The 18777-nt window shown below is 36.0% G+C and overlaps 1 protein-coding gene across 1 annotated transcript in view; it reads right to left on the reverse strand.

Moving 5' to 3' along the window:
* The window catches only part of LOC121314346 (solute carrier organic anion transporter family member 5A1-like), a 52336-nt gene extending 41136 nt beyond the window's left edge, over positions 1–11200 (reverse strand). Inside the window, exons 1-2 of the mRNA XM_041247495.1 lie at positions 10989–11200; positions 9177–10682 (exon numbers count right to left, since the gene is read on the reverse strand). Of these exons, the coding sequence (XP_041103429.1) occupies positions 9177–10086 (910 nt within the window). The 5' untranslated portion in view covers positions 10087–10682; positions 10989–11200. The remainder of the gene's footprint in view (positions 1–9176; positions 10683–10988) is intronic.
* Between the last annotated feature and the right edge of the window lie 7577 nt (positions 11201–18777).

Consider the following 18777-nt stretch of genomic DNA (forward strand, 5'->3'; position numbering starts at 1 on the left):
TTAGGGTAATCTCATTTTAATTGCATCCCTGTAAATGGCAACTACACCTCTGAAGGTATTACAGTACATACAGCACTTTCCTGCCAGCCTCAAGTTCTACATTGCAATGCCATAAATGCCATTTCTGTCATTTACCATTCTATAGCGTTTTTAAACACAGTTCAGCAGGATCCTTTCAGAAGATAGGGTGGCTTTGAAACAGTATGCATGTGCACATTTCAGCGCTTGATTCTAGAATACATTTTCAAAGCATTTTGCATGTCATAAAGAGTGCACAGAATTAAATTCTGTACTTAAGACGAAATAAAAAAAACAACAAAAAAAAACACATACGGTAGTGTAGGTCATATTGCCTTCATTACCAATGCAGACACCAATTAATCCAAGCAATTAAATTAAAACTACAACTTCAGGGACTGACCAGTCTCCTGACCAAAAGGTTTTTCTTCATCAAGGTAATTTATCCAGGAACCAGATGAAGCCAACACTCTGTAGCTGGATAAGCCTTTAGCACCTTCCCTTCAAAAGGAAGTGTGAAAGTTGATACAGGCTACCCAATCAGAATGAAAGGTCAGAACTTTGTTAGTGTAAGAAAAATCATATACGAGATAAGTTACAATAGCAATTGTGTCTTTAAAAACTGCTGCAAAGCATGTTCTTATAGCACCATGTCTTAGAAATAGTGACAAGCTATTTAATTGCACCATGTCTTCAAGCTGTAAGCACCAAGAAGCACCCAGGCAAACATCACATACAGATAAGGTAAGGTATAAGGAGAGGTAAGCCATGATATAGTGTAAATCCATGCTTGTATGTGATAAGATAACAAGTGTCTTACTGTATGAATGTGAAAGGTACTTCTTTAATCTGATTGTATTTAGTACAATTTACTTTGTCCTTGGGAAAACTTATGGTATTCTATTATCATGACCATGTAATTCTGTGAGAGTGACAGACGATCGCACTACTAGCAAAGCAGCAAGATTTAGCAGCATGGGGATGCCTGAATCAGAAAGGATCCCTCAGCCGTGTCTTCTGTACTAATCTTCACAAATACACATCATACACCGTAGCTGAGGGGACAGTCAGCTGAATGCGCCTGTGCTGTTTTTAATTCTGGAGAATCACATCTGCAGTTTTTCCATTTCTCACAATGAAACAGTCAGCCTGGCACAGCTGCAATAAAGAACACAATTAACAATCTGGCCTGCCTTGCTATGAAAGCCAACTACTTACTACAAAAATCAGTATTGAATATGAGGCTTATGCTGTATTTACCTTTAAAAAATCTGCTTTAATTGCAGATTAAATTCAAATACAATAGATGTAGTCTGTATATTCCCTTATGGCCTTATTACTGCAAAAATACTGCAACAGATTAAAGATACCAGATTTAATGCATGGATTACAACAATTTTCCTTTGAAATTATTGATGTCATCTTGGCATAATTAATAAATACATATTCCCCTATGGTAACCACAGGCAGGAGAGGATGAGCAAGACACTGGGGACCTGGCTGCTCAGTACTCCCAAAGTATAGCCTAAATGCCTTGTACACAGAAATAGGAGAGGAGGAAACACATTGTGCATATGGTAGAGTCTAGTAGAGTACATTCCCTTTATCCAGTGTATGGATAAAGTTTCCAGTAGCAGTTGTTTCAATTAAATCTGCAAAGCTGATTTTTATTTTGGTGATTAGCAGTTAGGCCTATAGTAGTATGCATGTAATACAGTTTTTTTTCTTAAATAAAATAAATACAAATACTAATTCCAATATACTGCAATACTTAATTACCGTAAATCAGGAATGACTTGCAGTGTGGTGCGTGATACTGTAGGGTTGTTTAGGACTGCCTACAACCATACAGGCTTTTCCTAAACTGCATGGACATTGTATATGATTACAATACAGGGCTCTGTAACCACTAGACACAGAACCAGGCTACTTAGAAATCCACCCATTGATTTATAATGCTGCCGATTATCATGAAAATTCTAGTCCAGGAAAAACAATCCAGGAAGCTCCAAATGCTCGTCCTGGAAAACAGCCAGAAAGGAGAGCAAGCAAGTGGTTTGCCAAGAAGCACTGGCATTTCAAAAACCTTATATAACATTCGTCTAGGACTTTGCTTGGTAGCACATTGTTACAGTAGTTCATGATTGTTACACATATCCAAGTGAGCATACAGTAAAGGGATATGGAGTGGAACCAAATTAATATTCCTGCTTGTATGGTAAGAATGGTAAGTAAAAATACAAATAGATTATTTTTTTATTTTAAACTCATTCTTGTGGCCAGATGAAGCAACGATTCTCCTGATGTGTTCCGTTTTGTGGTCCCAGTCCAACCGGGGTGCAGGAGGAGGAGTCAAGGAGGTCTTTGATATTTTTTTTTTTTTTTTGATGGACACAACCTCCAACTGCTTTGAAAGGTTATTTCCTGAGCAGGCGGATCTTTGACTTTTGGTACAGAAGCAAGCTATTTGAGCTTTCTACTGTACAGTACTATGGCTCCACCATCCACTGTACTTTACCATTTACAGAATGGGATATCGCAGTAGAGAAATTACTAAGCGCACTGTACGGTAAAACCCACATTTATAAGAGTTATTTTCTCAGGATATCTCATGGGGTTCCATTTTGTACCCAGTAGTATAACACCGTAGGGGCTGACGCCTAGCATTATGTGCAGTAAGAATTTAAAACTAAACCAAAACACGATTCAGTGGCTGAGCTGGGTTACAAGATGAGGTGTTGGTTACTATCTTGCTTTTTCTGAAGTCTTCAGATCTGAACTATAAAGACCCCCATGTTCTGTCATTAAAATATTCAGATAACTTGTTTTGTTGGGGGTTTTTTTGGATTAAATTACAAAACGCAACACCAAGTACAGTATTCAATTGTTCCTGCAATTGATTTCACAGTCTACAGTTGATAAAACCTTGTCTATATTAATAACTAATGTATTATTAAATGTGACCCTTATATGCAAGTTAAAAAAAAAAAAAGAAAACATAAGAGTTTGATGAAATGAAATAGTGTAGGCATTGTAATCAGCTTTAAACTGAACACATTCAGTGAAAGAGCACCATGTGATTGTTCCACACAAACAACAAATAAAGCGTTCTACCAAACTTTACAGTATTTATACAAATCTTGTGCATGGTCTTTACAAAAAAAAATACAAAATACAGTGGAATTACTCATTTAAAATGTACTTACAATAAAACAAACTGCTATTACAAAGTGAAAATCATTACACAATTCTAAACCCTGGCACTGATGAATTAGTGCAATTGAGTTATCCTAGAATCTACTGTACAGTAGTGAAAATGAATGTTCTTTGGTATCAAGTGAACAAGTTAAAACGACAATATATTAGCTTTAACATTGCAGTACACTAGAATGATCTAATTAATACTGTACAGCAGTGTATTGCTATGCCACTGAGAGCTGTATAAGCTGTGTGGTACAGATACACTCCTACATACAGTACTAGTACACTGTGTACAGCTCATTTCTGCAGATTACAGCACTCCACATTAACAGATAGTACTTAAAACAAATGAGATAATGTAGGGAGAAGACTTTACCTGTTAATCTCAATCACAAACAAACCAAATATTTCCATATCGTCAATGGAGATGAACAACACTTGAGTTAACTATTAATGAATACCGACAACACTATTGAACTTTTTTGCTATTTAACTAATTTTTGGCCACGTTTGTAATGTGTGAAAGCTACAACATATTTTATCATATTGAACCAGAAAGGTTTAACCTACCAAAAATGTTAACAAATAAAAGGCTGAACTAAATAAGGGTGTGTGAAATGGGTCCCGAGCAAGTTTAGGAGTTGGAGATCTTTTAACTGTACTGTACTGCAGTTTTATTATTAGCTTTAGTTCCATTTTTAAACCCTTTCTGATCACTGGACTTTAAGTTTTATTTTTATACTAATTTAAAAGACTGATTTAGGTCACTGGTTCTCCTCTTGCACATGTTATTCAAGTGAAAGAGCAGCTAAGAGAGCATAATAAAGGCCCTATCCTGCTTCATCAGCACAAGCAAAAGGAAGGTTAAGCTACAGAGACATAAAAGCCTGAACTACACAGTGATCAGATGAGGAATGAAGACAAAGAACTGTATAGTATGCCATTATAGCAACATGAAAAACAAACTTCCCCAACACACACACAGTCAAAACTGACACTTGATGTTATCACACTTGATTATAATCTACTGTACAGTTAGGGTTGCCACCTGTCCAGGTTTGATCTGGACAGTCCAGGAATTGGCATCTGTGTCAGGGTGGCAGGAATTAACAAACCCAGACGCCCTAATGTCCGGTTTTAAGTGAATCACATAAGAAACGCCAACCTTCTTTTAATATTTTCTTTGACATACCGTATGTCGGGACATTTTGGAGTGGAATTTATTTTGGCTTTATTGGCAGTTTGGATTGGAGCACCAATAATACTTCCACCAATCACAGTGAGGCATACAGTGTGCGATCCCACCCTCTGAGACTGGTGGTATGCAGCACAGGTTAAGAAGTGCACACTGGACAAGGGAAACAATGTGTCAGATGCCAAAGTGAACATGAGAATGGCAGTGAGTGATGAACCAATTTGCTTAAAAAATATAATTAGAAGCAGACCAGACATTTACATCAATGGATTTAGGAAATCTGGAATTTATGATGCAATCAGAATCTCTGAGGGTGTGTAAACTGCACCTGCTACTGTGGTACCTGTAGAACTGTTCTTTTGTAGGGTTAAGCAGTTTTGTGTTTTTTTTTTTATTATTATTTTATATTTTTACAAGGGGTTAATTAAGTAGCAGCCAAAATTACTTATGCCAGACTTCTTAGAAAATCTGTAACAATGGTTCAAATTTGCTTTGGACTGTTATTGTCGATCTGTATAGATACTACTATATAAAAAAAAAACTGATTTTGCCAGTGCTTGCTAGTCTGTTAACCAGTTTTAAATTGAAAGCGTTTTAGTTTCAGCTTTACTGTTAGTTTTCACACGAGCAAAACTGTCCTACAATTACTACACGATGCTGTGAACATGCTACTGTGTTATGTTAATGAACCGCAGCTAAGTTTTGAAACAGAGTTCGCAAATGCCTATCGTTAAAGTGTACTGCAGTTAGTAATCCTTTCCAATTACAGAGATCTTAAAATTGAAGGGCCATATAAGAACGACAAATATTGTAACTCGTTTTTAAAAGGCCTTCTTTGTTCTACAAGTTGCTGCAGTGACATTGCAGATGCTATAACTAGTTATTTTAAAAGAGATACTTTTCATTAAGTAATCATGTATTTTAATGTTTTTTAAAACATTTTTAATGTCTGTTAATAACATTTGATAATATTCCTTATGCGATCTGCCACAACACAATGGCTGTAAACTAATTCTGACCATAACAAACAGCTTTTCAGACTCAGAAATTATTTGTAAAAAAAAAGAAAAAAGCACGTAGACAGGATCGTCGCTTCAGAAATTGCATTGATTTGCCACGGCGTTACTCATCACCATAGCTACTTGTCTCATGTAAGATTAGCCTCTAACCTAACAAGGCATAGCTGCTATTTTTGTGGCTTGCAAGTTCGACCGCTAGAAATACCAAGAGCACAATACTGTGTATACTGCATGATTATTGATTGTACCAAGATCTGGTGGCATTGTGTTAAACTGTATTACAGTCTACTGCAGTTTTGATAGAGCTAAGCTGACAGCTTGCCACCTTTTCCACAGACCGGGTTTGGTCTGTGGAAAAGGTGGCAACCCTATGTACAGTACATCAATTAACCTCTTCAACGTTGATCACAACTGTGTTGTGTATTACATACTGGCAACTAAGCTTGCAGAGGGTCACAAACAAAGGCAGTTCTCTAAGGATAACTTCAGTAAAAACCATTTTAAAAAATGCAGACAAGCAGGAATCAGATCCACCTGGTGCCTGGCAGATGAAACACTATACCTAAAGGCCAGATGTTAGCTGCATCAGGTAGATCAGTCAGTTTGTTCTACTATAGAAGCAGTCAAAAGAATTTCACACACACACACACACACACACACACACACACACATATATTTTTTTTTAACATGAACATGAACATTTTAGCCCAAATTACTGTGGAAGTCTGGGTTATCGACCGCCTGTATACAGGGTGAAAATGGGTTTCTAACAGCTGCTTTACTATAATTACCAGCAGGAAACCGAAATGACTTCCCTCACACAGCTGTGTGTGCAATGCCATGGTTGTTTGCAGTGTTGGCAAGGATTGCTCTACATTACACTGAAATATATGGCTTATCTGCCTAGCTACTTTAATTACAGCATTTATCTGATTTATTGCTTGGTTGGTTTACATCTTATTGTATACTATGCATGGGCCATGTCTTGCAATCTGAAACTGCATGTCTTTGAACGTTGATAGTGTAAAAGCACTGAATTTCATTGCCTGCTTTTCATTTCAGACAAATTAAGGGTAGACTGGAAGTTAGCACAGATGCTAGAACATATTGTAAAAAGACATGCAGAATTTTAGTCGTTATCATTCGATATGCTTTTGAGACATTAGTGAAAGCAAGAATATCACAAGTTAAATTAATTGTAGCTAACAAAAGAGCTCCATAAAATGTCTCCACCATGCACATTCATTTTAGAATGGCAGTTTTGAGAGAAAAAAATAAGTATTTTCATCTCAAAACATATCTGGTTCTACACTAGGGTAATGAAAACTGCTTGCTTTTTGACTGTCTTGTACTTCCTGGATCATTCACCTGGAGTGTGGCATTCTCCCCACCCCTTCACTAGCTTGATTGACTAACTTGCTTTCTGAGCTACTCACATTTCTTTGACCCAGAAGACACTGCTGAGGCGAAATGACCCAGGGAGTACAAGTGCTGATAACCTAAGAAAAAGGGATATAATTTCCTTAAACTAAAGTAGTACCAGATACCAGGTTTAACAATGGGAATACATGTGTGCTGCTACAACACATTTTAAATCTGCACATAAAAAAATAACAAACATATACTGTATATAGCTAATGGGAGTGTAAAATGGTCAAGTCAATTCATCATCCACCTCATCCAGTTATCTTACCAAAAGACTCTCCATTTGTATTTTGATATTTCAGAGACAACCCTGGACCTCCTGTCTCCCAGTGCAGTCGCCAGTTTTATCCACTACTGTGTGCCACACTGCCTCCCAGAAAGAGGCAAGTAGTGGCTGATGAACTGACTGCATTGCTAGTTACACCTTACTCAAAAAGATATTAACATGACAAACCCCACTGGAATCCCCCATCACATGTGATTTATGTATCGCTGACCATAATGGAGAACATAAGAAAGTTTACAAACAAGAAGAGGCCATTTGCATCTCTTTGAGAAATCAGCCCACTGTTGAAGCAGCAGTACTGTTTTGTATGAACAGGGCACATTTTGGTTTTTGTGCTCTGTTTTCTGGTCCTGTAAAATATTTTTTGGAACACTACAGGTACAGGGTTTGATCAGAGCTGTTCTTAATATCTGTTATATTCTTCATATATCCCTAGCATTTGGATCTCTCCGTCCCCACAAGCAAGGAAGGTTTGCAGTGCCAAAGAAGACATTATACAGTATCTGCAAATGAGCCGCATCCACACACAATACAGCGTTTCATAATAAAAAAGGGAAAATGGGAATTCCTATTAATTCAAACATATTGTTATTTCCAGTTGTTTGCACCCCCCCCCCATATAACACTTTAGTTTCATATAACAATTCAGCGAAGCTCATGTGATATTTCTTTATTAATGTCCCCCTCCACATCATACAACCAAAAATGTACTCCTCAGGGCTTGACAGATTTGTCTGTTTATAGCACCAGAGGACACACTGTAAGCTTTGTCAGTTTTAAACAAATCTTTTTTCAGTCTGTTTTTATTTTTAATCTTTCACTATTTCTGGATAATGAGCTAAACAATCAGTATTAAACAGCATAAAAATGCAAACTAAAATACGTTACTGTTTAACTATAGTGTTAGACCAATTATTTAATTAGATTTATTTTAAAAAATGCCAGAAATGAATCAGGGTTTATTGCAAACTAAATATAAAACAGGTAAAATGTATTTCAGAGAGCACTGTACTAAAACTACTTCATTAGTTACAGAAAATAATGTAGTACTTTCTGCTGAATTAGTAATAGATTTCCTGGAATAAGAAATATTAGTTAATTAGTACAGTGCCTTAATTTTCTTCAATATCGTACTCCCCTCTCCCCAAACAAAAAATGTGCAATATTTGACAAATTCTTCCATCGCCTTGTTTCAATAAATGGTGGTACATAATGTCTATCTCTCTTTTATTACTTCAAATCTACAGTGAACGGCCATAACACCTCAGAAAATCTCAAGGCTGCAGTAGATCCCTTTATGTAAATAAATGATTTGAAGAGTAAATATTTAGACAATTAGGTATACAATACATTGGTAAAATACCTACAGAATTTTACACTTAAATGTGTAATTGGAGCAAATGGGAAAAATTGTGAAATTACTTTGATGGACTTAGCCCTACCTATATTTCATATGCAACCTTCATTATCACACCAATTACTTGTCCCTGAAAATCCCTGAATGACAAGCCTCTGAAACTGACTTTCAACTAATTAGATATGACCATAGCAAGGGTCAACCTCTAAACTTTGTTGGAGAAAACAGCCACCACATTAAGATGTTTACAGTTCCTGAGAACAACCCTTCATAGCTATCTGTCTGTCTGTCTGTCTGAGGTCACAGCGGATCCTGCACATGCACGTGTCACATTTGTAAGGCATTCCATCACATCTCTGGCATGCATTGCCCTTTGTTACCGTGCTGGACCAATGTAAATGGCTCCTTTCTAAGGAGCTGGATCATACACTTTATTTATGTTATTATATATATATATATATATATATATATATTATATATATATATATATATATATATATATATATATATATACACACACACACACACACATACACATATATATATATATATATATATATATATATATATATATATATATATATATATATATATATATATATATATATATATATATATATATATATATATATATATATATAAACAACACAGTGTAGCTATTAATCTTGCTCTTACCTAAATACAACGATGCATTTTCTTTCTTGACATTATCATCAAGGTAGGTTGGGCCAAGGGTGTAGATGGGGGTTGATCCCATTCCGATAAGGATCTGGGCACAGATGAAGACAGCCACATACAGAGAGTGGTCATTTCCAGCCTGCACTCTGGGGCACGCTGACGTCTCCATTGGGTCTTTGCCAGTCCCATTAAAGTTCATGCACAAGCCCTCGTTGTTATTAGAGGAGTTCATCTCCTGGATTTGATAGGGTGGGGAGATGAAATGAGGCAAGGAGAACATGGCAGCTCCAATGGCAATAAACACTCCCCCCACAGCCAGCCAGCGTGGCCTTCGTCCTTGGCCTCCAAAATAACTGATGAAGACTACCACCACCAGACTGCCAATGTCAAAGCAGCTTACCAACAGCCCCGATTCGGAGCTCCTTAAACTGTACCTCTTCTCGATGGTGGTAATCACACTGCTTAGGTAGCCAGACACCATCAGGGACTGGATAAAGGTCAGAAAGGACATACAAATCAAGAAACAACGGCAATCTGAAATAATCACACCGATATACTTTTTACCTGGAAAACTGATCATCTGCAAAGGTGAAAACCCAGTCCTTTTGCCTTTCACATTATTACAGTCTGTCCTTTCAGCATTGCTTGCCCCTGAAATACTGGATTCAGCTTTCCCATGACTTACACTGAACAAACTGCTCTGGTCTAGGTTTAGGGATGTCCTTGTAGTGTTTATTAATTTTGGTATTGATTCCTCACTGTCTTGCCTATAAAATCCGTTTAGAACAGGCAAACTTTTAGACCTGAAGTTACTAGAATGTTTTTTGAGGTTCTGTTCCTCCAAGTTATAATCATGAGGATCTTTTGGTAAGTCAATGCTAGGGTCTTCGATTTCTACTGAAGCCATTATGAAGAATTCATAGAAATTGTATAACAGAAATAAAGAAATAGTTTGTTTTATGAAATCAGTGTGGGGAAAAAAATCACCAAATTAAGGGATTGTTTAAAAGGATTTAAAATGACTCGATCCCGTCAATTCTCCACAAAAATGTGAAACTCGGTGTTGACATGCTTTTGCTGCATTTCTGTTTGCAGGTGAATTCCCAAGTGTACTTTTCAAACATGTATTGTTTTCAATTAGCGTCTTCTGTTCTTATTTTAATTGGATTTGGCAGTTGTACAGAACTGTGCCTCTTACAGAAAAGTAAAGGGATTTGATCACGTCCTCTTTCTTCTCACGGGTCGATAATATTTAACAATTTGTTCCATGATGTCCCTCCAAACCTTGAACTGGTTCCGCAGAAAATAAAAGATATTAGTTCACTGCCAAATAAAACGTTCGTTAGCACAGTAGTTAAACTGGCTAACTCCGTGGGAAGAATGAATAAGCATGTCATGTCTTTTTAGCTTATCGGGCCAATTGACAGCTCTCTGTTACTTGCCAGCGCACGTCCTTTGAATGATTATTGCTTCTCTTCTGCTTATGTCCCTGACGCCGGATCCCTGAAGCAAAAACATAAAGCAACCCACATACATATTCAAATTACTTTTATTTTTTTTTAATCGGACAGGATCTTTTTTTTTTTTTTTTTTTTTTTTTTAATATATAGTAGTGTCTTAAAATAAAAGTGCGGTGCATTCTGCATGGCAGTCTACTTTAATGTTAAAAAGATAATGTATTCTAAAATTAATGCCATAGGTGTGGTCACCTGATTTCGCAAAACACACAAACCCAGCAGTACTGAACATCAGTCAACCATGACAGTCAAATGAATACACATTAAACTTACAGAAAGTAAAGGAACCTACCTGACAGTCGTTAAGATGACCAGTCACTCTGTTGTGGGTCATAAAATAACTTAGAAGCATTTTAATCTTGACAGCCGATATAAAAAATAAATGTTCAAGTTTTTTCCCCAATTACGAAAAATAAATAAATAAATAAAAAGATAAAAAGCCAAACTTAATTTACTATCAAACATCAATACTCACGCAGCATACAAGCCAGCCCGCTGCCTGTCTTCCCCGGACCGGCAATTCAGTCAATGAAACTGCAGATAGCAAATGATAGAGTGGGTAGAAATACTGGTGCATTATGGGGTTTGTAGTGCAGAGGTGCGCCATCAATTTTCAACAATCTCCGCTGCGTTCTCCGAGATGCAAAAATAAATAAATAAAAAATAACTCATCAATCAACATATATGTTAAATAATATACTGTCTCATCAATGTATATTTATATTGATAAAATAGACGATATACGCAACATATCATTATTCGATTTATTTGTTAAGAAGCTACGTTCTTTCCCAATTACACTACAACTTCCAAGAGGCTTTCTCTGCTGCATATGTTCGCCCCTCTCCCCCCTCTCCCTGTCACGTGTAGATAAATAGCTGAGACCCTCGCTGACCCGCGATGTGATTGACTGTACGAACTGGCCATTTAGAAAGATGATGCTGAGGAAGGTTCTGTACAATGTGTAATTCGGAAAAATTAAACGTGGTTGAAATGGTAGTATTTCTATTCATGTTTTTAAAAATTAATGATGATTAAACATGTTCTATATCTGAGGCAAAACCCCAGTAACATCAAATATTTGGTGTCCTTGTAGGACAGCATAATGATACATCTTTAGAGCTGTCTTGTTTTTTGTTTTTTGTTTTTTGTTTTATCCCTGTTTAATAATTGTTCCTGGGGAATGATTCTAAGGAATAAACGGTATTAGAAAAAAAAAAAATACTAATACTAATTGTAATATCTGTTAAACTATCTATCTAGCTAGCTAGCTAGCTGTCTAGCTATTATATAGTTTATAAAGCCTGGGCGATAGTGTGATATCAAGGTTTTGTTTTTTTTTTTTTTTTTTTGTTTTTTTAATGGCTGTACCCTAAAAATAAATGCAAAAAAGAAGGCTATCCATTTTCCAGTATTTCCTGCTTTTTTTTCAAAAGGAAAGCTTTTTTACATCAAACCTGTGTGGTGTGACTGTAGGTAGGGAAATAGCTGGAGCACTTGTACCCTTGTTTGAAAGGAAAAAAAAAGAAGCTTTTTTTAAATGTTATAAATATAATGACACACTTGTTGTGCACACCTTTGAGCTATTATTGACTAGTTTTCCTTTTATATAAAAATTGTCAAATTTCACTTCAGAGTGAAACGTTTCATATGTCAGGTATGTTCCATTGTGAAGTTCCTAAACAGTGCCATTCGACTTGATAAACATTGTAAGAAATTTGCTAGGAAGATTTTGTAACAAACATGACTTTTTTAGTGTTGTTGTTTTTTATATGCATATTGAAAGCAATTTGATTATTATTATTATTATTATTATTATTATTATTATTATTATTATTATTATTATTATTATTATTTCTCTTCCTGAATATACACTGCCTGGAGCTGAAAATTGAATAAACGATTACATTATTAATTAGCCACTAGTGTGATCACTGGTGTTAGTTTAGAATAGTGAGGATGAAGGTGCGGTGTGGTGCGGGTAATTGTAAATAAATGCATGTGAGGGGCTTGAACTGCAGCATTTTAGTATCTGAGTCTCCTTACGCCATCACGGTGGTCGTGCCCCATGCTGTTGTCTCAATAAAACATTTTCCCCCCTTAACAGTGTTGAGTATGTTGTGTATATAAGTGGGAAAAAAAAATCCTCATTTAAATGCATGAAACTCTGAGGCACTGACAAACAAAATGTGAAAAAAGTTCAAGGGGTGTAGACTTTCTATAGGCACTGTGTGTGTGTGTGTGTGTGTGTGTGTGTGTGTGTGTATATATATATATATATATATATATATATATATATATATATATATATATATATATATATATATATATATATATATATAACACACACACAGGTCTTTTTAGACAGCAAAAAGTAAACAAACCAGATTATGTGCTTGCAAGCATAGTGATCTTTATGGGTCAAAAAAGCGTTTTAGAGCGAGTCAGAATCGTATGGGGCAGAAAAGAGGCACGCACGCGATTCTGAAATGCCTTGCTTAAACAGTGCTCAACTTGTTGGAAATGTTGTGTAGTGACTCTTATATAGATATTATATATTTTTTGTTGCGACTTTCTGTTATGTGGAATGTAATAATTGAGAACCAAAACGGTGAGTTCTCTTCCCTTCATTTTACAAAGCCATTTCCACGTTTGTTTTATTTGAAGTGTTTAAAGTTAAATTTCAGTTTTCGTTTGCTTGTTCAGCTACAAAAAGGCACAAGTAAACCTCGTGTCTATGGCCACTGTGAAGAAACGACAATGGCAAGGAATGAAAAAAAAAAGTAAATATATAAATAAAATGTCAACATTATGTACTATTTATTCTACACAACCTACACAACGTATTCTTTACTCCTGGGAAATATTTATATTTTAACGTGTTACATATTGTAAGGTCTTGCTGTAAAGTAAAGGCACACACACACACACACACACAGGGGCCACGGACACGCCCCCTGCCCCTGCTGCTATACCGTCTCTGCCTGCGTTCAGAGAAATATAATGGCTTTTATTACTTTTTTTGTGGATGAGGAAATAAAGTTACAAGAAATAGTGTACAATTGTTTATTTCAGCAATTTCTTTTGCAAAACTCCAAAAATGCTAATTCAAAAGTATTCATATCCTGACAAGGAAAGTGGGGTGATACACAATATGAACTTCTACAGAATATGAGTCTTATGATTGAAGCTGCAAAATGTTTTTAGAAATCTTTGCATCATTATTGTGACAGTTTAAAAAATGCTCACATGTAAGGATTTATGTTTCAATTTGTGTTTTTAACCAATACGTCATGATTTATTTTAAACAGTTAGCCTGGTGGGCTTCTGTCCACCTACACATGATTTCAGATATATTAGGATGCCACCACTTCAGACAGAGTTTCTTTCTCTTTTAAATATTTTTTACCAATTACTGATAATATTTAATGAAAATGACAGGTCTCTGCAGTTTACAATGCTATTGATATTTAGTGTACCAGGAATTTACAGTACTCTCCTTTATTCCATTCCATCTTTATGGATAAAGAATGGGATGCAGTCTCATTAAAGTTTCCACCAGAGTCCCATCATGATATATAACATTACAAAAATTTGACATGCATACCTCTCAGTGCCCCACATCACCATAATGAGCCATTTGCATTTAGGGATTTGAAGAACATTTGATAAAATGGTGAATAAAATGACACGTGAGGGAAGTTCCACAGTGAACGTTGATTATACTGGTAGCAATGAAGTGCCCATGAAGTATGTACAGTGAGTCTGAGGAGATTGAGATCTAGTAAAGAAATGTGTTGGGGGAGGGGGGGGGGGGCTTCAACTGACAGCAGGAGGATTGAGATAAACTACACACGCATACTTGGGTTACAAAAAAGTATTATTACCTTTGTACAGTACCTTGTGTCATCAGTGTGTAACCTGTAGTGGATCAAGCCATTATCATCATTTCCATTATCATCATTTTGCTTGTTAACCCTTGACTTGTGAACATAAAATTCATTTTATAGCCAGATTACTCTATGTTAGTTTGTATTGAGGGATGACACTTACTGAACATACTGTTCACATTTTTGTGATAAATTTGTCATGAAAGGTGCTAGTATTAGCCACAGATCATAGACAGCATATTCAGTTGTATCGTGAATTACTTACCCTCTTTGTATAAGTGAGGGAGCAGGTCAGTTTTTTAATGTCCACTAAGGACAAAGATAAGACACCCAAACTAATGTAATTTGTAACTGAACCTGGGCCTCCAGATGTGAAAGGCTATTGAATTAAATTACTGTGTCACAGCTTACATTTATTTATTAACCCATGTATAGGCTATAATCTCTATTTGGCACAGGTTGTGTAATTAAGTAAGAAAACATTTTGCTAAACATGTTTTTTTTTTTGTTTGTTTGTTTTTTTAATTAAGAGAATAATTGCAGAATTGAAAGGTATAATAACCAGGTAAATGAAACATAACATAATAAATGGGAATGTCATTTTTTTTTGTATTATTTAAAAAGAGGCCTGTAACTGCCAACATTTTTCATTTTTGAATTTATTTTGTATTTTAATGTCATAACCTATAGTGCAGTTGGACTCATCTAAAGTAATGACAGAGCAGTTCCTTCTTTGCATACACAAGCTCAGAAATCTGGTTCCACTGTGACTATCTCATGGGCTGATGTGTTTAGCACCATGCAGGCTGGTTAGTTAAGGTATGATTGGCATTTGCCACATAAAAAGCACTTTGTGAACTCTAGTTTAACCCTTCCTTTAATCCTCCACAGAACTCTCCATTCCATCTTTTGGTTCAATAGCTTTTGAGACACAGCAGGGTTATTTGGCAATGCGCCCCATGGTATAAAAATAAAAAAAAAATTAAACCACTGGATAGCCTGGGAGCATATACCTGTGTCTGTTCAAATGATACAAACAGCGGTTGGTGTAAATACTGGCACTCTATATTATTCAAATTGTGTGTCAAGGTTATGAAAAACAAACATTTAGCTTTAGCTGTGTAATTATCTTTAAGAAAAAATAAATAAAAAATATCAAGGAAGACCTTTTATACAAATTGTATACACCCCACCATATTTGTTTGCAAAATCAATTGTTTTCTTGCGCTGAACCATGTCTGAAGACATGTGCACACACAGAAGAGGTTAATTGTCCCCCACGTGGGTTATAGTGGAGGCAATCGGTCATACGTACTGTACATTCATGGTATTGGGTTTGGTCTACAAAAATGTATTGGGTTATGTTGGATGCAGATTATTTATTGCTTGGTATTACATGTTTTAAGGGATTGTTGAAGTACTGTGTTTCTGTATTGCAAATATTATAGAAAGTGTCAAGGTTTGCTGAGTGTAGGAAATTGTACTGGGAAGTGTTCTGGCACTTGTACTCGATACTATGGTATTTGGAAAATATCCTATTTACTCTGGCTGCCTTACAAATTGCAGTTCCTGGTATGAATGTTCAGTGTGTCATATCCCAAAGATACTCAGAACGATACAATAATATGTGTTGTTTGTTCTATGGCCTAATAATTCTAGGAATCTGTTTGTCTGTTCAACTTTATTACCTATGTATTCCACATTTAATCTCTTATCCATTTGTCATAAACCCTGGTATTAAGTTATTGACAGTATCAGATTCTAGGGTTGTATGGAGAAGTCTATCTGTCTGTTCACCCATCCTTTTTTTGCATATATCTGAACAATCGCTTATGAAATTGTGATGAAACGTTTCATTGGTGTTTATTATTTTGGCTGTATTTTGGAATGTACATCCTTGCATGGGAAGCCAGTTCCTGAGGTGCTTGTTTCCTTCTGGCCTTGTTTAGTTGAAGCTTAGTGCTGTCAAGAGAGCATAGCATAGCATACACATACCACACACGTTTTCTTTACTACACTTTACTGTATTACTGCCATTATTAGCCTTTATAAGAGATAGTTCGATATGTGCTTTATACTGTAAATGTTACTCTGCAGATGAATTTATCAAAACATTTACCTAAACAACTTTTCGAAAGCAGTGATTCCCAAATGCATTATCCATATACAGACATTTTGACAAATGTTTGCTGCTTATAAAGAGGTTTCCTTTTTGACATTGACGCATTACTTCACAATTTGGAATTGTTGCATCGGTGACAAAATAAACAGAAAAGCAGTATTTAGCTCCACCTAGTGGTTTAAATCATGAATATGTGCACGTTCTGCTTTTACAGTTTTGAATGACTGAATGGCAGAGGCTTTTTTTTGTTTGTTTTTGTAAACTAATCGTTTACTTAGTGTACTGCATTCTGTAAAGGTTCAGGCATGGTTATAATGACATTAATAACATAATAAGGTAAGTTACATTTTTAACAGATAAATTGTATAAAAATTGATTTATCAAAATAATTGAAATGCACAAAGAAAAACACCCAATGTGAATATTTGTTTGCACAATTGATATCCAACATGCAATGATGGGGAAATTTGTTGTCACATGCGCCATTTCACCAGTCTTGGTCATCAAAGCCTGTAATTCTTGCAAAGTTGCCATTGGCCTCTTGGTAGCCTCTCTGATCAGTCTCCTTCTTGCTCGGGCGTCCAGTTTGGAGGGATGGCCTGATCTACGCAGGGTCTTGGTGGTGCCATACACCTTCCACTTCTTAATAATCATCTTGACCATGCTCCAAGGGATATTCAAGGCCTTTGATATTTTTTTATACCCATCCCCTGATCTGTGGCTTTCAACAACTGTGTCTCAGAGTTCTTTTGAAAGCGCCTTTGTGCTCATGGTTGAGTCTTTGCTTTGAAATGCACTACCCAGCAGAGGGAACCTACAAGAACTGCTGAATTTATCCTGAAATCATTTGAATCATTTGAATTTAACACAGGTGGAGGCCACTTAACTTGGTGTGTGATTTTGAAGGAGATTGGTTACACCTGAGCTAATTTAGGATTGCTATTACAAGGGGGGTGGGCACTTATTTATTTCAATTTTTATTTTTAATTAATGTTGTACAAATTTCTAGAATATTTTTTTCATTTGGAAGTTGTGAGGTAGGATGTGTAGAGAAATGAAAAAAAAAAACAACAATATTTTAAGCATTTTAATTCCAGGCTATAAGGCAACAAAAGGTGAAAATTTTGAAAGGGGGTGTAGACTTTGTATCGGCATTGTATATATATGTTATGGTTAATGTGTAAAATCAGTAAATGTGTATATTTTCCAGCGCAGCTGTCAATGTATAAAATATCTAAGGAGATGGTAGTTAATGCTACAGCATTTGAGGTGAATTCAGAAATAAGGTATTGTCAGGGAACTTAATGGAGAATAAAAAAAATGATTTCTGTAATATCTGTTACGTACTTATTTTCACCCTTAAACTCCAGCCTTTCTAAACTTGACTGCATCCCTTATTACATTATTATTATTATTATTATTATTATTTATTATTATTATTATTATTATTATTATTATTAGTAGTAGTAGTTGTAGTAGTAGTAATTTGTTTTTAGCAGAGACCATGTGTTAATATGTTGTCCTATATACAGACATGATTACAGACAGATTTATGGTTTAATTTCTTTTTTTTTCTCATTTTCTCCCCATCTTGGAAAGCCCAATTATTTTTTATTTCAACCCGGTTCACCACTGCCACCCCTGCGTTGACTCACGAGAGACACAGGTGTTCTTCGAAATGTGTGCTGTCAGCTTCTTTTCACTCTGCAGGTCCTCCATGCAGCCACAGAGCTATAGTGTCAGAGGACCAAGCAGCTCTGGGCAACTTACATGCAGGCCTGCAGGTGCTCTGCCAGCTTACAGGGGTTGCTGGTGTGCACAGAGCCAAGGACGCCCTAGCCGACGCTCAGGTAATTGTGCACCGCCCGTATTAAAAATAATGAAGTCAATCTATAGCTTTACAAACCTACTGCCAACCACCTGATTAGAACCCACTGATGAGTATGATTCTGCCCCCCAATATGTACGAGACTTAGCAGGGAGATTAAGTTTCGTACATATCGCTGTGCAAAAGAATCAAGAGACAGCTTCAGGGAGACAGAAGGTTTTTTTGACTTGCAAGTAAATGC

Source organism: Polyodon spathula, chromosome 4 (genome assembly GCF_017654505.1).
Source record: "Polyodon spathula isolate WHYD16114869_AA chromosome 4, ASM1765450v1, whole genome shotgun sequence".
Classification (NCBI taxonomy): domain Eukaryota; kingdom Metazoa; phylum Chordata; class Actinopteri; order Acipenseriformes; family Polyodontidae; genus Polyodon; species Polyodon spathula.